Source organism: Homalodisca vitripennis, chromosome 2, assembly GCF_021130785.1.
Source record: "Homalodisca vitripennis isolate AUS2020 chromosome 2, UT_GWSS_2.1, whole genome shotgun sequence".
NCBI classification, from domain to species: domain Eukaryota; kingdom Metazoa; phylum Arthropoda; class Insecta; order Hemiptera; family Cicadellidae; genus Homalodisca; species Homalodisca vitripennis.
The window spans coordinates 55024583-55045559 of record NC_060208.1 but is presented as its reverse complement, the minus strand read 5'-3'; the positions used below and the strand labels follow the sequence as shown (position 1 = coordinate 55045559).

The window sequence follows — 20977 nt, the reverse complement described above, 5'->3', positions numbered from 1 at the left end:
ATGCTTCGTCACGGGCTAAACCTGAAATAAGAGACAGTGATAGTTTTTCTTCACTTTTGACTATTAAATCTGGAATAATATGTACCTTAAACGTGTCTAATTCCGATTAAAATGTATCATCTGCTCCATCATATTACAATATAAGTGCTTTAATAAGATTTCTACCGAATTAGTATTCCTCCATTCTGACCTAAAAATAGTTACTGAAATTGTTGGACCTTTAAATATTATGAAATGTTACAGAGGAATCTGTATACTTCACTGGTACTCATGAAAACTGTTCAACTCACCGACTTCAGGGCTCCAAAAACCTCTTTAAACTTCAAGTAAAATTATTCTGAAATTGGATCAGGACACTCGAATATCTTCCAATGACCATCACTTATTTTCAAGAGTTTGTTTAACATAAGACGTATAAAAAGGATACGCATATTTCGTTATTCAATATGAAATCACACAGAGAGCCCCGGTTACAACATATAGTAATTTATCAACAGAGTTCTTCTTTTCCCCTTAGAAAATCCTATATTTGTATGATATGTTATAATTATTTGGGAATCTTCAATTATTTACCAACATCACGTTCTTTACTATCAAGGTTACAGATGGATCTTTTAAGCTAACATATGTACGTTACGTCCTGTCGAATAGGTGAAACAGGAAAATATATTCAACACTACAGTTTTCGACATATATAATAAGGCTTCGAGTTTTATATTTATAATTATTTATACTGTTTCATCTGCGCCGCTGAATTATATTTTAATCAAATATAATTTCTCTTGATTAACACGTATTCTAACCATTTACATAACACGGGCAAATTACTTATCCAAGCAATGTACGAGTATTTACTTTGTATTATTATAAAATATATTACTATGCTGTAACGTAGCTCTACAAAAACAAGGAAGATAAATTTCGCTTGACCTTTTTCCAAAGAGTTTTTTTTTTTTTCTACAATTAGCGAATACGACGCGACGTATAGATTAGATGTGTATCAGCGCTCATTGATACGTCATGTTAGCGAGTAGGAAACGTTCCGTTTATGAATTAAATTTCTAAATATCAGAAAATAGATATAAAACATCTTATGAAACCTCACTAGGTTTGTGCTATATATTCTTTTAAACATCAATTCTAAGAGCAACAGACTTAGAATTGGAAACACGCTATCGTGAACAATACTAATTGAATGCATATACAACATAAAACACATAAAATGAAACACATGTAACACACGTGCTTACGGAGAATTTACATGTAAAACGTTTTTCGTAATAACCCTGTAATATTTATTAAACTTTGGAAACGAAGTATAATTTCGTAAACGACTGTTATATTTTTAGCGTGGAGTTTGTATATCATTTTTAAATGCGTTTCCCACTAATTTATCAACAATACATAGACTTTCAATTCTGAATTTTACATTTACATTTAGTTTATATTTTAAATTCTTCAATGTTATCACATTTTAAATAATATTTTAAGTACGAAAAAGTATCTATTCGGTAGAGCAGGATATGTTGGTCTAACATAAATTAGTAGTTAAAAAAAAACTAAAAACTTAAAATGGCAGTTATCCCTTTAAATAATTTTACACACAACCTTCCAATTTTACATAATATATTTTAAAATAAGAAGCAAACGTGACTCCAATTTTTAAAACGAGATGGTCCTGATAATATCCCTCAGACGATTATAAAACAACATTTATATAATTCGTATTAATGTCGTTAAAGAAAAGATCTAACTTCTAGCTGTCAACACCGAATGTTTTCGAGACGAGGTATATAAAATTATCTCTATGTTGACCTTATAAACAACATATGTTGGACCTCTTTATGATTTCGTCATTTGACTCCAATACGCACGAGGATAGGTTTTGTATATAATAATTGTACATGCATACAATGTTCGCAGAATTAAGAAATGTGCTCGTTTTTATGTAGGGAAATAATTGTCTACGTATGTGTCCCAGAAAATGAGTGTCTATACAAACAATGACAGCCAGTTTTAGATGATTAACAAGTAAAGCAAATTCCTCAATTAAAGTATTACCAACATGAGTGAGCTATTGTGTTTCAGATGTAAGGTAGCGACTTTTAAATTTACCGAAGATACAATGTCGGCTCTAAGTTTAGAACCGTTCGAACATACTTGTGTGCGTTACAACGCGATTTTTTCCAAAAAAGTTATAAAAAGAGGAGGAATATCCTAAAATGTGTGGACTAATTCCAACCAAAGTTTCGAGCTGCTTAAATGGTAGACCTTGGAGGACCTGACAACCTGTAATTATCATTATTCTAATTTTCTATTACGTTGATGGGTGATAACAAGGACTTTTATTGTGGATGCCTGTCACAAAACATGTTCAATGAGAACCAAGGATAAAATAACCTTGCTTGAGAAAATATAATAAAAGTTTAATCAGCACAATATTTGTAAATTCAATGTTCAGAATTCATCATTTAGAGCCTTAAATATATAAACGGTATAAGTACACATTATTTAGCAAACTTAATTTCGACTGCATTTGTGTTATTGAGGTGCATATATAATCTTGAATTGTTGCGTTGCAGTAGCCTCGTACTACAGTCATTCATGATTGCTGTTAGTTAATTAATAATAATAAACTCTAACCGTTTCCAGTGAATGATTATAAGAGCTGAACTATTAATTTTTTATAGTTGTTCAATTATGTATACATCACAGTGTTTTTCCCCAGTAAGCCGTCTTCAGGTTAGGTTATGTTTTCCAATGCAATTGAGGAATGTCTAACATCAGAAACTGAAGCTCAATCAGGAACTTTAAAAAATTTCAATAAATCAATAAGACAAATAAATATGTTACCATATACCGTATATTATTTAAAAATCTACCACCGTTATCTGAAAATCTTTACGAGATATAAAAAACAAACAAGTAGCAAACGATGTGGGTGACCTGATAATTCTAAAACACCTGTTGTCCTCTATGATGAATGAAAAATGAGATATTCCATTTCTTCCCCAAAATGTTTACAGTCGCCATCTTAAAAATTTATGATATATTGAAAATCGCAAGAATATATTATTAAATTTGTTAATAATGATTTGATATTAAAAGGCACATTTTTATCTTTATTGAGAAATAGTTGAGTTAAATCGGCGTCCTCTGGAGTAACATTGCGGAAATAGTAGTGAATACTACAACTCCCTATAATTTTTAGCGAATTAAAACTAAAAATGCTACTAAGGCAATATTTGAATGTTGCTTGGATAGGTTCTCCAGCAATAGAAGTCTAGTCTTAACCAATGGGTTTCAAGGTGGCGGCTATACGCATCAAGCAACATTCCTATCTAGAGTATTTCGTAACACACACCAAAATTGGCGCTCTATTTTATTATTTTTAATTTTACAGCATCATTTCGAATTAATCAACTCATTTTTCTATGTCTATTAAAGTTATCAATGGCAGCTATACAAAAGTTGGAAAATGCATCTTCATATCTCGGTTGATATGCATCATATACCCAAATGAAAATGAAGTTTTGAAATATATTATAACATTGAATCATTATAAATAAACACGTTAACAAACATTATTTTTGATTGATTGTAACTGAATCATATTCATGTTTTACCAACAAATTAATATGTCAACAAAGAGTTTTGTCTCGTACTTTTTTAAGATTTTCTAAATATTTGAAAGTACTGCGAGTATTGTGCCACCTTTGACAGTCATTGTACCATAAATTGTATTGAAATGAACCTGTATAAACTCGTAAACTAATAATGCATCTCAGTTTGAAATTTTGAGATGACAGCTAAATTTGACATATACCTTTCTTCTGACTACGCCAGATGGGATATTATTATTCCTACGCTGTATAACTTACATACAGTCATATTTTTATTGTACACGTAATACGCGTTAGTAATACCCGTATCATGTTGCTCGTATAATGAGAGTAATATCTAAATAGTAATAGCACGGAAAACCCCGGTTTTAATTATTCGCCATAACGGTAGAAGATAAGAATATAATGCCTTACAGATATAACTATCCCAATAGACGTGGATAACAAATTTTTATTATTATAGTAACAATTTTCCAAATTTTGTAGTCGACATGAAATTCTGAGATCAAATAAAAGCTAGGGACTTGTTAAGAAATAATTCACATAATTTGTTTATTTTCCTTCCGTTTTAATTGATTCTTTTGTTTAAATTACGTTTAACCATCATCGAAGTATTTCCTGTCTATGTAGGAATGACGTTTCGCGTAAAATTTAAAGTCTAGAGATGAATTTATTTTTGAGATATTCAGCAGAAAACAGATTCACGGGCAGTTAGACAGATAGACAGACATAAGAGGAATGCAGAGAAAAATATATTTAAGTTTATAACTGAATGAATTCATAAGATATCACCCTGAGTAAGTAATAAAGAGTAAAGTTATTTTAGATTGTCTGAACATTTGGAAAGTGTCATCTGAGAATGCAGTTTTGTTACATTGTGTTATGTTACAGCGTATTGTTACATAACACGCTTTGATAACACTCAGCTAAATCCCACAGAGGGATATGCACCACCATCTTACTCATTCTTGTCTATGTAAAACATAACGTTCCATGCAAACTTTAAAGCCTGTAAATGATATTTATCCAGATATCTTGCCACATGATACTGTCACATTTTTTTTTGCTGAAATCAGATCACCAACTTTCACTCTATTATTTTTTTACCGTGTGTATATTATCCTATGTTATATTAAAATCTCACGTGCACAGGCTTTGCAAAATCTACCGGGACTATAATTAGGGCTGCTTACAATATATTGCTTCATTTAACATCCGTATTTCTAAGGTATTAGTATTTTGTCAATACAAATAATGTAAAGACGGAAATCGCAGACCTCCGACACATTATGCAGGTGGATAGTACAAGCTGAACGGTTTTATTTGATTTTATTACTTTCCAACAGCAAACAGTCATACATTATACGTTAGATTAAAAATTACAAAGAGTGAATTACACTAGTAACTGTATACTAGATGTATAAAACAATAAAGTAACAACATAATATTATGTAACAACAAAATGAAGGAATGCATAGACAAAGTAGCATCGACCAACAAAAAAGAGAAGGAACCGTAATATACAATAAGCAGTGTAAATATGAAAAGAAAAATAAATACAATAAGATATAACCATTCCTAAAATAGTTTATATGTCAATGGAATGAATATAAAATGTGCAATATAATATAATATCATACATACATCAACCAGAGGAGGGTTCTATAAAATAGGGAAAAATGTCAGATTGAATTAGAAAAAAAAACAAGATGCAGTGAGACATAAATAATAACAGTAATATAAATATTATTATAAAATAACTATTATATTACTTGGCGTTATGAGGTAAACAAGCTCGTACTATGCTTTGTCTTAGTCCAACATGGATTGAAAGGGAACCCAAGTGTCTTCGAAAGGTGTGGGCTGAGTCGTGGAAAAAAGCCGACCTACCTGCAGATAGAGTTGCCCAGCCTCTGCATTCTCGCCACTGGACCGTAGTCACGTTGTAGTCACGAGCGTAGTGACGTCTGCAGAACCGGGTTTTCATTTTTTTTATCACACTGTCCTGAGATTGACGTCGAGACCATTTGCTATGGGCTCCATGGGAGTGTACTGACAGATGTACAGACAAACAGACAGACAGAATAATAAATATAATAATAATAATAATATAAAATAATATACAAAAATATAAATAATATAATACAAATAATTTTATAGACCCTCTACAAAATTTCACTAACGTTCAGCCAATAAACTGAGAGGCACCAACGGAGTATGGTAGCACCAATGGAATGTAACTAAAGTCTAACTAACCAATCTACCAAATGAGCTCAGTGCTTAAAAATTTATTTATTCTAAGATTTACTCGTTGTTTGAGATCTATGAGGCCAGTGTCTATCTTCAGGTACTCAATTAAATTATTGTATGAACATGTATTTGCTTGTTTTCTTAACAGTCCGCAATTGTGGAGTAACATTGAATTTTCCTAGTTAGTAATGTTTTAAAATGTCATTTGACAGGTGTCCAACCTCTCACATTCTAATGAGGCCTGGGATTTAAGTGAAAAATAAACGAAAGAGTGAAAGCGTATAATATAGCTATTAAATATTTAGATTACTTTGAAAGGTAAATGAAACCTAGGGCGCATCCAGAAATTTGTTTTTGGTTATGATAGTGATATTTAAAATTAATATAGTTATTTTAATTAATAGTAGCTTATTTAGAGTAAATATTTTACTCCCAGTAACAAATTTTGAATTTAATATTTAAAGCCATAAACGTCCCAACTTGAGACATTGTGAGTATTCTGGTGGGGGGGGGGGGGGGTGGGGGGGGGGGGGGGTGGGGGGGGGGGGGGGTGGGGGGGGGGGGGGGTGGGGGGGGGGGGGGGTGGGGGGGGGGGGGGGTGCGAATCTGACCTCATTAAACAATTTGATAATCTTTATGTAAGTTTGTAATTAAAAAGTTGTTTTTTTCGTTCTACAATGTTTGTTTATAATATATCTATAAATTTATATTTTTGGTGTTATTCTACAATACTAGGTGTGGTTAATATAATCCAAAGTATACCGATTATGTATAGTGATCAAAAATTGAATTTGTAAATATAGTGTAACATTACATACAAATTACATAAAACTGTGCCCGTGTCAACATTTAGTGAAAAAAATCCATAACTGGACTTTCTATCATAAGGTAGGCTTTTATGAAATTTTTGTAATTCTAGGTTAAGGGTTAGATATAGTTTAACTAGGATATAACTGGAATCACAAGCATACATATTTTTTATGAAACCACTTATTTGTGACTAAAAAAAATTGTTTTTTGGAAAATTTTAAAACTTTTTTTTCTTAATTTTTAACTTTTTTATAAGTTTAAATTACATTTAATGCAACTAAAATTTACCAATCAGAAAAAAACAAAAAAAAAAAAAAACAAGGGCATTTCATCAAGCAAAATAATGGTAAAGAAATCATCAATATCTTGTTAAAAAAATAAAAAAAGTTATTAATACATTTAGATGAAAGCTTTGCAAAACTATGCTTGAAAATGTCCCTTGGCATTTCTGGGTAGTACTTTTGGAAAATGGGCTGGGCATGCAATAGGGTTAAATAAGTAAACATTTACAGAAAAATCAATTCTAAACTGCAACTGATGTGTAATAAATTACATAGGATACCAACTGGCTATAGATTTCCAGCAATTTTTACATTAAGTGTGTACTTATTAGATTATAAGTATTATTATATAAAGACATTATGTAGTCCTGGTGGTTGCATTGTTCATGTCTCGTTCCAGTGGATTATGAAACCAGTAGGAGTAATGTATAATTGAAATGTGGCTTAATTTATTTGGATATTTGTTTTATACCAGATTAATTTGTAATGATGTGACATTTTACTGAATGTACTACTGTGTCTCATATCTACATCACACTTTTAGGGATTACAATTGATATTTTATCTAGCTTAACCCCTAACAGCCTACCACTGTTTAGTGAAAGTACCACAATATGTATAAATACTCTACATACTATGTACATATAAACTACACTAGGCTGTTAAGGGTTAAAATGCGACAAAGTTATTTAAAGATTTATGGTTTAAAACATAAATTTCTTTTTTATTGATGACAGATATAAATATCTTCAGCTTTTCAGAAATGAAAGAAATACTTTATTCAGGGTTAACATACTAAATATGCAGTTTTGTCCCACAAATTGATCTGGTAAAAGAAAACAAGCTCTAGACTGTTGGGGTAGAAAGGGTTAAGGGTATAATTCTAGATCAATCTACAAAGAACATTTACTAAGTTAACTGTGACCTACCGGTATGTTTCCGAACATGGTTGACCATGTGCTCCTTGCGACTAAAGCTCTTCTCGCAGTATTGGCAGCGGTACGGGGTCTCCCCCGAGTGGCTGCGGCTATGGTTTTCCAAGTGCTCTTTACGTCCAAATGCCTTGTTACATACTGCGCACTGGTATGGTTTGTCAAGGCAGTGACGCCGCGCATGCCGCTCCCAGACTCCCTGCACTCGCAAACACGTGGAAACATACCTGCAGACAAAGGGGAGGTTGATATTACCATACATGTTACTTACTGTATTACTTTTGTTATGGGTACTAAAAGAAATCAAATAAAATTTAGAATAATAAAAATTCAGATACAAACAATGAGTTTATCATAGAATTTTAAATATTCATTCATTGAAATTCTGCTTTTTTTACTGATATTTCAGTCTTTAATAAATATTTAAATCTCTGCATTAATTAAAATAAGAATTGCTCAAACTATTTACGAACGCATCTCAAAAGCTGGCCTGAATCAAAAGACAAAATTCTCAGACATTATTACTATTGTTTACATATTATATTTGTATTTTCATTTCATCTGTAAAATTTTTATTCTGCATTGAAACTTCATTTCTACATAGACAAGAATTATTAGTTCTATAATAGTGCATATCTAGCAACAGATTTTGTACTGATGCCTATCACTCAGGAGGCTGACACTAGTTTTCTGTTGTCTGCTGGGAAGGATATAACATTATAATAAGGGAGAAGTGTTAGTGACGTCCCATCTGGGACTAGCAACATTTTACTTTCTGGCTGGCAATAGAATATTGCGAGATCAAACTGAGCTAAAACCTGAACTTTTCATTTGATTCAGTTATGGCATTTTTTTTTCATGCTAACAAATAATCAACTGAGCCTAGGCTAAAGTATTGTAACAAAAGGTTCCAAAGTAGAACTAGATCATTTATGCTAAAACAACAAATACTTATATCAGGTGCAACAATATACAAGAGAATGACTGCTGGTATCATCTCTTTAATGTCTATAACAACACAATTTTATTTCTAATTAATCATCCACATAATTTTATTTCTAATTAATCATCCACATAATTTCATTGTTTTCATTTTATACCTTCATCACTTGTTATAATTCGCTAAAATAGTCTGAAAAATACTTATGTATCCAATATTAATAATGTTTTTAAGATCAATCGTTAATAATAATACGTTGTTGTATTATTATTGAAAAATCTAAATTAATTCTCTTTATACATAGTTTGCTTGGCTTCTTAAGTTTACTGGCTTGCAAATGCTTAAATCAACATGTTACTACACAATTATTGGAATAATTTGTAAACTGAATCTTAGACTACTGTACAATTGGTGTTTGTGTTTTTTACAAGACTGCAATTCTGTACTATTATTACTATTATTAAACCTTGCAACAAATCCTGGGTAAATTTTCCAAGCAAATTCAAAACACAAGTGATAAATAGCTTGGTAAATATTGTTTTTTAACTCAGCACAGACCTGACAGGTCAGCATGGAGTTGTTCTCCTGATGGCAGCTCTTTCCATGCTGACTTAGTTCATCACTGTTCTCAAACGATCGTCCACACATACCTGCAACAGCATATTATTGTTTAGGAGAATATTCAAAATACAGTGATTAATCTTAAGACAAGCAAATAAATGTACTTTTAATTCAAATTATGAAATGCTTAGTAGATTATAGAAGACCTTAATGATAGAAGGTATTCCTTCTTTATTACAAATTTCTGAAAGTATTATTTAGAATAATAGTTTTGACCCTTTGAATACCGCAGAGGATGATACTTGCAGCATGTAAAAATTGAAAAATGTATATAAGAATTTTTTTTACTTTTGTTGTTTTTGTAATAAATTAAATACAAAAAATATATTATGGAAACAAATTTTTTTTATTTGTAATAATGTTATAAATGTGGAAAAAAATAATTTTAGAATTTTTCCTAGCAATAAAATAGTTACACAACAGTTTTTACATAATCAAAAAAAAGCATTTTACTGTAGTCCTACTGGTAGTCTACACTATACTAAAACAAAGTCAGTGAACAACATATTATGTACTTTCATTTCTCGCCTCCGAAATATAGGCTTCATACTTATTTCCATTTTTTCCAAAAAGTACATACATTATATACAGGCATAAAAAAGGCACACAATGTTTTTGCATACATGTTTGGGAACTGCACCTCAAGTCAGCCCTCTCCACATTGCATACACAACATTCCGGATCTTTTCCTTTCTTTTTGTAGTATTCTGTTCCACTCTTGGTACACACCCAATACAGGTTTTTACTTTTTTATCTGGTAGTTTTCTCAAGATCCCTTGATTTGCAGTTATTTCCACCAGACCCTATACCTGCTTCTGGTTGCACGTTAAACCACTCATCTATGACTGTGTCAATTATGTTAACAACAAACTTATAGTGTGAACTTGGTTTTTGTCCATTTTATTTTTCTTATAAATAATGTAAGAGTTCAATACTATTCTTGAAAATGTGTTAAAGACAGTCTTTTCCCAATATTTCAACGTTCTTCTTTCATCGAGATATGCATACAGCATCATATCGAATGAATCTATTCCACCCATATGTTTGTTATAATCTACAAACCATTGCAGGTTTTTTCTGTAGATATTCTATCATGCCTTCTTTTTGTATGTTCTACTTTCCTTGCATCAGAGTTTGAAGAAAAAAAAAACTGGTTTTTATTGTGACTTTTTTTGTTTGTACGCTAACATTAAAATTTCACGTCGCTTACAGTAAACCTTTTGTCCTATAACTGAACTTTGGCAGCATCGGGAAGCTCATTTATGTATTTCTGAATTGTGCCAGGTAGGAAAGTTTCATTTTTATTAAGCGTTCTTACCAAAGGAATGCTAGTAAAGAAATCTTCTTATAAATAAAAATGAATGGCGAAATGTGTTGGTAAGCGCTAATCTCGATAACGGCTGGACCAATTCGGTTAATTCTTTTGTAAAATGTCCATTGAAATCCGAGGAAGGTTTTTATGAAGAAAAAGTTAACAAAAGTTACCTGGAATATTTTTAAATTCAGAACAAATTGTATTTGAATTTACGTTTCATAATTAAAATAAAACTGGCATTAAACAACTGTTGACAGCTATAGTTCGACAAACTTTCTGAAAAATCTGTTTACATTTAAATTTTATCAATAATAAGTAAACAGTGCTTGATCGGTAGTGTAATGCAGATAGTAAATAAAACATTAATACATAAATTTTACTCCAGATTGCGCCAGTGACGAATTAAAATCATCTAATGCATTAAATACTGTTATAAAACTAACCTTAATGAACAAAGTTATGAATGTTTTCACATAAGTTACTTTAAACTGGTGGGCTTCCTTGACATTATGATATTACATTTTAACAAGGCTTATGGAAAAACAGAGAAATGAATACTAATATGCCTCAACGATTCATTCTTTCCCTGGCTACTGTCCCAAAAACAAGTGTAACGCAAAACTTTAATAACGATTATTTTGGAATGTTACATAACCTTAATAAGGATTTCCCCCTTATACCGAAAGTACATAAGAAGTAGGTAGGACTTCACCCTAGGTCGTAATAGGCTTTTCAGTCCTACTTATGTGTGTATTTTCTTCATCCAACAAGGTAAACTCAACTATGTCAACACAATTTTGACCAAAATAGATTTCCGAGAACTAGATAATCGAACTTATATAGTATTTTGATCGAGGCAATATGGCAAGCTAAACTGTGACATTACGGTGAATTTAAACGGTCTTAAGTAGGCACTTTTTAACCGAAGTAGGCATCTTGGTCCTACGTAAGTATATATATTTTTTCTTTGTCAGAGCAACAAGGCAAACCCTACTGGTACTGGAAATATCTTAGACCTAAAATATATGACAAGGACTGGAAATATACGCTTTTTGACCGAAGTAAGTTTCCGAGACCTGTATGATGCGAGATTTGTGTTTTCTTGGTCGGGATGACAAGGTAGATTCAGCTGTGACGTTATGTATATAATTAATTAGAACCAGAAATGCTCCTACACGTGTCAAACATGATATAATAATTAAGTTAAACTCTGATACTATTTAACATGAACTTAAATAATAACTACCTGATGTATGCCTACTTACGTTTTAAAATTTGTATAGGACTCCCATCATATTACGAGGAATGCTATAGATCTGAAACAAATTACCTGGCACTGAAAGGGTTTTCTCTCTGTGTGGTAACGTCGATGTACAATCATCTGGTATCGGTAGGGGAAGACCTTGGCGCAAAGGTCGCAGGGATGAGCACCAGGTGGCGAGGCAGGACTGTCGTCAGACTCAGGACTCTTGGCGGGGGTGGAGCAGTACTCTCACCCTCCACTACTCCTACCCCTACTCCAGCCACACCTCCACCCTGTAGCTTCCCGAATACCTCATGGTACGCCAACAATTGGTTCAGGTCATCCACATTCACTGGCTGAAAGGTATCAAGATATATATTATTCAACATTTAGAAATTAGTAATAAGTGATAATAATCATTTTAAGAGAGCAATATATTAAATGTAGGTTTGCAGCACAATAATATCTCCAATCGATTGGGCACCTAATCAACTCATACTTACACTTTCCGACTCCAGCTGAAGTTAATGAAACATTAAAAAGGCTCCAAACAAATACATTTCTCAACAAAAACAGCTTGCGGCAGAACCATAATTAAAAAAACTAAGAGAAAATCTAACCGAGATGGTTGATAACAACTTACAGAAATAAATTTCCAAAATTCTATATAGATTTGAATATTATCCTAATAAGAATAAAATATACTGCTCAACATTCAAAGAACACCAAATGTTCAGCAGTAAATCTCACTAATGTTTGATATATACCTAATATTTGAGAAAACATTTCCTGTTGAGGCATCAGGATCTTCTACAACACACTGTAAAACGTCAAGTGATAATGCTTCTTTGTAGCCGATTTTGGTCGTCCAGGTTTTGGGTGATCTTTAACACTGCGCGTATCTTGGAATTTTTTGTTTTCTATTTTATTGTTTTTTTAACTCCTGATTTAGATATAGGGTTTCGATTGGAATAAATGTCATTAAATAAATTCCTTACTTCATCATAAGATCTCGCCCAGTCTCTGTAGCCTCGGATCATCAGGATCATAATACGCTGTTGTTCATTTAATCAGAAATCAGAATTCAGAAAATGGAGTGTTTATATTTTTAAGTATCACAAAAACATGTCTTAACTTTATTAATTCCAACCAGAAAACTGAACATGATACTGGACTTCCTCAAAACTGATAAGATAAGGGAGGCAATAACTGCAAAACAGATTTGAGTTTTGTAAGGAAATGTTCTTCTTCTTCTTATCAAGACCTTTCAAGTGAGAGTCACTTAATGGGTCTTTACATTTAAAAATTTTGAGCCGCCCTCCAAAATCCCATTTTAGGGAAATGGGCAAAGTTGTAACAGTGACTAAAAAGTTCACTTCTATTTCCTAGAAAGGTGTCTCAAGTTCCATCCTCCATCTTTATTCATCAAAAACTAAAACCGTGTGTGTGAACCCATACTTTTAACTCAAATTATTGGCATGTTATTCTATATTATTTTTTTTATTCCATTTAGTTATTGTGACCTGTGGAAAATATGGTGGTGAATAGCTGGACCATGCAAATCCTGACCATGATTCATCCCCTTTAAAGTTCAACTTTTTAGTTGGAGAGGTTTAGTTTAATGCCTGGATAATCAAGACTTTGATGTTTTATAGTCAACAAAAATCGATCCCAAATAAATATTGATGTGGAGACATACAAGTTTCTTATACTATATAACGTGGATGTCTGTACACAACAAAATGTGATCAAATTGTGAGAATCGGTATCGTAAAGGCAGCTTAGGCAAATGAATATTTATTAAATTAATACATTTTGGTAATTTATTCAACACTATATGAACACCTATAACACCAAAAAAATTATTTACAACCTCAAAAAATCTGTTGAACAACCTCAATTCTGTAAATTTTAAATGGGTTTAATATAACATTTGACATAAATACAGCCGGCAGGCAAATGCCCTAAAACTCAATTTACAATGCAATAACTCTTGAGTTAAAACCCAAAAAGCAAAGCAAATTTTTTGGAGAATTTTCTATATTTACTTTAAATTACTAGATCTCCAGAGAACAGGATTCTGAAGTTGCAAACTTGGTCACTCAGCTTACCTTGTACAGAAATGTTGTGTCTCAGAGGTTTCTCTACGCGGTATCTGTTCATGGCTCTTTTGTTTTTGGCTGGAAAAATTTGACCAGCCTCAGATTGTTCTTGCTATAATCCTCTGTCTTTACCTCCAATACAACTAACTCCATGTATACGCTCTAATAAAATTCCTCCTATTTTATTGGACTTTTGCAACATTGGCCTTTGAAAAAGGTGTGTTTCACACTCTTTTGTTGATCAAATTGAAGAAGTAGGATATCTCTGATTGCTGTTTCAAGTGGATAGTTTCAAAGTCATAGCTCTCTGAAGAGGATTGGCAAGGGGTACTCCAAGTGAAGAACCTATCACCCGAGGGATGCCCCAGGGTTCTGTACTTGGCCCACGTCTCTTTCTCTTTTCTTTGATGATATAAACTACTTAACATCTAACTATTAAAATTTTCATGTCTTACAGTGGAAAATTTACAAATTTAACACAATTTTACACTTCATGAGTTTTAATGAACTCTGATGTTTGAGGCGCCTAGAATCAAACCCTGCCACATCCACTTTTTGTCCAAATTGAGTTATACATCCTATCTCATAGTTTCAAACAGGCCAAATTCAAATAAACCATTATTTTGTACCTATACCCAATACATCCCACTGTAAAACAATGTTGATAATGCGCCTTGGTTTCAAAAACTGCCAGATCCAACGTAGTTTTATCCATCTTTAGTTTCAAATTCCACAGCATCCATCTCAGCCAATGAGAGCGCTCGTTTTCAGTCATGTGACTTCCCAGCATGCTCAGCAAGTGTTTACCTCTTCACCAAAATTTATTCTGCTTGAGTCTGACCGGGTGGATGGAAAGTTGAAACACTGTTTAAAGCCCTTACACTTTAGCTTTTCTAACTGTGATTGCAATGAAAATTTTGTGTGCTAGTACTGTTTTATAATGGAGGATGCTGTAGGGACCAATCTCACTCCTGGTCCTGGGGAAACGCCAACTGTTTAAAAGTATTTTGCATAAATTACTTTTCTAAATTATCCCACACTAGCGGACCCGGCGCGCTTTCGCTGCGCATTTCAATAAGTTTCCCGCGGCTTCGCACGCAATTTCCCGTTGAAAACAGTACATTATATTCACTTATTCATTTTCTATCACATTCTAAACATTGCTGAGATAATTGATAGTCGTTCCTTCGTGAGCTTCTTGGGCGCATTATGAAGGTTATGTACCACATTCCTGATACTTCTGTCAAAAAAAACAACTAAGGTTTGATTTTATAACATTCTTTATATTTGTAGCCAACGTAAGATAGTAATTATGATATCTGCATTGCTCTTCTGATCAAGCATGAGCATAGGTTTATATTAAATAAATATTTGCAGTTAAAGAGTTGAATTTTTACGTCAAATTTGAATTGTATTATCTGGATAGTAAAGTCTATGTTTAACAGTGATTGCAGAAACAGTTTAAACAAAATTTGTCGTTTCTCTTAAGCTTACTCTATGCTTTAAAACTATAAGTGTAGTAATTAAATTATATATAAATATATTTTTTGTCGCATTATATATGTTTACAAAGAAACAGCTGATTAAAAATTTGAAAAGACTCTTTCACTTAATAACATATGTTTGCTGCACATGCATTTCTTACGGTATTTCTGTAACCAGTGGGGCGGAATCCTGAATCGGGAAAGGGATAAAAAGTATCCTATAACCTTCTACAGATCAAGACGAACAAATTAAAAAAAAAATTAGGCGAATCCGTCCAGCCGTTTTGTGATTGATGCTGTTACACACGAACAGTTTCATTTTTATATATATAGATTTCCAATGTGTATAATTTTATCATTTGACTGCCGAAAGAATTTACTATTGCCTAAAGTGCCTGATCAATTACCTTATTTTAGTAGGCAGTATTCATTTTACAACTTTACTGTTATAAATGGCCACTCTAAAACCAATCTGACAAAAGAAAATGGCCTCTGCTGCATATGGTATGAGTCAGTTGCAAAAAACTCCAGTTCAATGACCTCATGTCTCTATCATCACTTGTTAAATGAAAAGTTTGATGGAAAAATAAAACTTGTGTTTTTTCGGATGGTTGTGGTGGCCAAAATTATTCTTATTCCTATGCTAGCGAAATGTCTGATGCCGCTGAACAAATTTCAAGCATCGAAATAACCTTCCACACGGTGGGGCACTATTTTCTTCCACCGGGATACTTGAAAAAATGTATATCTGAAAAGATATAACAGAATCCAGGCAATTGACACTATTGTAAGTTCAATTCCTCAAAACAAATGATTTTGAATAAAAATAAAGACAAAACTGCTGTTGTGGTAAAGGCGAAGTTGCTTATAGTACAGACACCGGTAAATCAGGCAAGTAACTAAACCAAATTACACACCATCACAAATATGATGCTGATTGAGGAATGGACAAGGGAGGGATGTAGAGTCCAAAGCCCTTGAAAAATTGGGGATCATTTCCTAAATTGCTCTCAAAAACACTTTGTGGGATGATTGAGAGAAAACTCGGTCGTCTCTTCAATTTTACTTCCAAGTGAAGAAAAAATCCATAAAATGGGAAATATCAAAAGAAGACACCAGAACACGATGATGGTAAGAGTAGTATATAGCGAAATTTGAAGATGGAACAATTTCTTCAAATTGTCTTTTAGTGGAAATCATTAATCCTATAGATATATTTGCTTATGCAAATATGTTACCTTTTGTTTAAAAAACCTTACCTAGTTTTTAAAATGTAAAAGTTAGTGAATTTAACTCTGATGGACAACAAAACAGAATTTGCATAATCTAAAAGATGTTTAATACTTAAACCTTCCAAAAAAATGCCTTACGGTTGTGGCCTTATATCCCCCACCCCCCCCCCCCCCCCTTGGTTAGCAAAATCCATTAGTTACATTTCATTTTAAGTATCAAAAAACCCACCACAATCCGAATTTCCCAAAAAAAAAACAATTTTTCCCTCATTGTAAATTGACATTTGTTTGACAAAGTTTTTCATAATTTGTCACTAAAATATGTTTAAAATTTAGAAATATTTTTATTTAAAAAAAGTTTGGTTTGTATTGTGTTGGACCCTGTTTGTTATGTTGTTTTGCCCACCTTTGCCATATTATAATGTATGCAAGTAGGATGTAAGAAGGGTTTTCATCTAGGTGCCATCATTAATTTGCTTAATGGAATTTCAGGTTAAAAACTAAATTAAACAGTTACAAACTGCTACTTTAGTTAGGCTATCAAAGATTAATGTACTAAATCTCGACATCAATACTGCACTCGCAAAACTGATACTGAAAACCAAGGAAAAATATTACGGAATAACTATCTTCCAAAAAACGTTAGGATGAAGCTGAATCAGGTGTCACTGATATTGTGAAACAGCTTTTGCCTGTATTACTTGAATAGCGGTTTGGTCAAATTACTTACTGCTGGGTTGTCAAGGGAGTGATGTTAGTGACAGAACTCTAGTTTTGCCTCACTTCGTTGACCTTTCTAAATAAAACTATGAATGCACACGGATATCAATGTTGTGGGTCTTCATATGTCTTTAGTCTGTTAGCATGCAATAATTCCTAGTGACTCGCCCAAGTTACTTAGCCCAAAACGTCATCTCTATGTCCCTGATTAATAGTGTAGCAGAAACTCTAAGGGATGGCTTCATTTTATTATTGATTCCAATTCTGGGGGGGGGTGGGGGGGGGGGGGGGTGGGGGGGGGGGGGGGTGGGGGGGGGGGGGGGTGGGGGGGGGGGGGGGTGGGGGGGGGGGGGGGTGGGGGGGGGGGTCACCCAGATCAAAATCAATAATTTTATTTGAGCCGACGTTTCTACACACTATAAATTTAGTATTAGATTTTTCAATTAATTCCTAACATTCCTTTTCAACATTATACTTTTCAATAGCTCAATTATGTGCTGTAGACATGTCCAATGGGCACTACAACTGCTAATGTCTTTGCGTAAAGCAAAAAATTCACCTTGTAAACGCAAAGTGATAGGCACCCTCCTAGTACCTACGATTATCTTTCAAACCAATATTTTATCAATACCGATAAGATAGGAAACCTCGCAACAAAATGAAAAACACTTTCCTGTAAATTATATGGTATATAATTTAAATGTATAAGTTCTACCCTTGCTTTAATTTCCCAGGGCACAACCTCAATTCCATAATTGTCTGTTATAAACTCTCTTGTCACCCAGATCAAAATCAAGAATTTTATTTGCCGCCGTTTCTACACACTATAATTTTAGTATTTATTTTTCAGATTAATTCCTAAGTTCCTTATTTCACAGTATACTTTCAATAGCTCAATTATGTGCTGTAGACATGTCGCAATGGGCACTACAACTGCTATGTCGTTTGCGTAAAGCAAAAAATTCACCTTGTAACCGTCAAAGTGATAGGCACCCTCTAGTACCTCCGGAATATCATTTACAAATATATACTAAACAACATAGGATTAAGTATAAACCCTTGTCTAAGACCCATATTAGTGCTAAAACTGTTGGAAACTCCATGAAACGTTATTGTTATTGTATAAACCTTTTATTACAGAGTCTCTTCTAAATGTAGTCGAAGGCAGACGCAAAGACAATAACTGTGAAGCAATTTAACGTCACTACTTACCTCTTTTAGCTTCAAACCTCAAATTAGCTATACAAACTTAATTAAATATGTTATCTCTTTGAAACTCCACTTAAAATTCAGTTATAATTTCGTATTCGTTTAAGCAATTTATAAGGTGCTTAAGTATTAAACTTGTAAACAGTTTAGCTAAGCAACCAATTAAATATAAACCCCTGCAATTCACCATACAATTTAAGCAAATTAATAAAATACATCTGAGGTGCGTGCTTGAAAAATTTGTAAAGAACGAAATGGTAAGAGACTGTCTCTTTGTTTATCCCTGAGAAATAGATGTCAGTGCATAGACACAGCAGACATGTGGAAATGCACGAACATAGACGTACAAATAGGACCTGCAAGGTAAATATTACTTTAAAAATATGATAACTTTGTTAACTATCTAAGAGTTATCATACATCAAGTATGGGAAAAATATCTTTTAGCAATTAGCATTATGCATACTGCCAAATCCACTGTTACCCACAGATGGAGACAACAGACTCGCAACGATGTGCGTTCATAAATATAAAAAATATGAACAATAAGCAAAGTATTAATACAGGTTGAATAAAAAGTCAGAAACCCCCCTCCATCCCCCATTATTTATTTCTAAGGTATATAAAAATAGATATACTTTGTATAGTGGTAATATGGAAAGGAAGTTTCATTTCATGATTTTGAACATTTTTTTGTATCCTCAAAATATGGGGGATTTTGGGAGTAACTCAAAAATTTTTAATGTAAATCCCTCTCAAGTGACCCTCATTTAGAAGATTATAAACAAACAAAGAATGGTGAATACAATAGATTGCTATCTCTTTCCAATCCAATTTAATGGGTTGTCAAAATTTTAATGAAATTATAAAGTACACTTATAAGAAGTTTATTTACAATGAGTGACCAAGCAGACAGTAACTTTACCCAAAGAAAATTAATGTACTCAACACCTGTAGACATTTTTCCAAAACTTCTCTGATAGCTAAAAACTTCCTTGATCCTTGAAAGCCAGATTAGATTCTGTACCTTTAGTTTGTGGCATTCTTTACTCAAAACATATAAGTATGTAGTTTAAGGTTACCTTTAAAAATCATTGGTTCATTATTTTCTATAATAAATTGATAAACTTGGTCTTTTTTTTCCTTATAAGTAGCACTTTGCTGTAGAAAAATTTAAACCTTCCTTGTAATTAAAAATCGTTACATCATATATACAAAGTTTAAAATAAAAGAAACTTTTTTTGTAGTTTGTATTATAATAACCAGACAAATATTAAACTACCACCATAATTATGCTTTTTTATTGTACAATAATTACATTTACACAGCTCCGAAAACATGTAGGAACATACCCTGAAAAATACAGAACATATTATGAATTTTCCAAACCGGTACAATATTCTCAAATTTCAAGAAGCCTAACCTTACCTACTCTTGACTAGGTTGTCTCCTTCTCGTCAGAAGATTGTTCCGAAACAACATAATTAGGACTTACATGAGTATCGTCATACCATAAAACTAAATCACCAGGATCAGAATCATTGTCACTGAAATCACAATTAGATTCAGAGTCTGAATCACAAATAAATGTTGTTTACAAACGTATCACTTAGATCCGAGTCATCTCTCACGGCAACACCACTTTCTACAAGATTACTGAACGATGTCTCTTCACTGGCAGGTAGTGATCTCCTTTTACTAATTTTTAAGTCGTAACAATATATATTGACAAACACAAGCACCAAATACAGTGTAAAACATGAAACAATTCATGACTAACGAGATCGACCATAACCACAACAAAACAAATTTGAAGTAAAACCAAAGAAATTCAGTAAAGTAAATGGCTTCCATGGAGTGTATAACATTTTTTCTGTGTATTGTACATATAGTAATGAATAATGTAGCTGAATTTCGAAGGATTTGAACAACATTAAAAACCAGCGTAAAAGATATACGAGATGGTTTTTATAGCACACTTTGGCGATATTTGCACAACAGCCAGTGTGCACAAATAGCATGTAGCAGTTTTCAAATAAATCACACTGTGCACAATGGCTGTACAAGTTTTAACAATGGCAAATGCCCACAATACTTTTATACTTTAAAGTCATTTATAATTAAAAAAAGTTTTAAAATAAAATATAATTTATCTATGCATATATTAAGTTAGTTAAATTAATATAAATATAATATGGATTGTAATACTAAAAGTT

The 20977-nt window shown here is 32.7% G+C and overlaps 1 protein-coding gene across 1 annotated transcript; it reads right to left on the bottom strand.

Annotated features, from left to right (window-relative positions):
* Positions 1-7411: 7411 nt before the first annotated feature.
* On the bottom strand, positions 7412-12465 carry LOC124353974 (early growth response protein 1-like). The gene is made up of 3 exons (XM_046804068.1): positions 12100-12465; positions 9395-9481; positions 7412-8123 (listed from the first exon to the last, which is right to left on the bottom strand). The coding sequence occupies exons 1-3, from the start codon at positions 12151-12153 to the stop codon at positions 8058-8060; spliced, it is 207 nt and encodes a 68-aa protein (XP_046660024.1). The 5' UTR covers positions 12154-12465; the 3' UTR covers positions 7412-8057.
* Positions 12466-20977: the final 8512 nt, after the last annotated feature.

Excerpts from the sequence above, each read along its gene's own strand:
- LOC124353974 (XM_046804068.1), bottom strand. The coding sequence starts at position 12,153 with ATGATTGTACATCGACGTTACCACACAGAGAGAAAACCCTTTCAGTGC. Across the intron at positions 9,482-12,099 it reads AACCCTTTCAGTGCCAGGTA|TGTGGACGATCGTTTGAGAA; the intron begins ATTTGTTTCAGA and ends GTTGCAGGTATG. Across the intron at positions 8,124-9,394 it reads ACTCCATGCTGACCTGTCAG|GTATGTTTCCACGTGTTTGC; the intron begins GTCTGTGCTGAG and ends CTTTGTCTGCAG.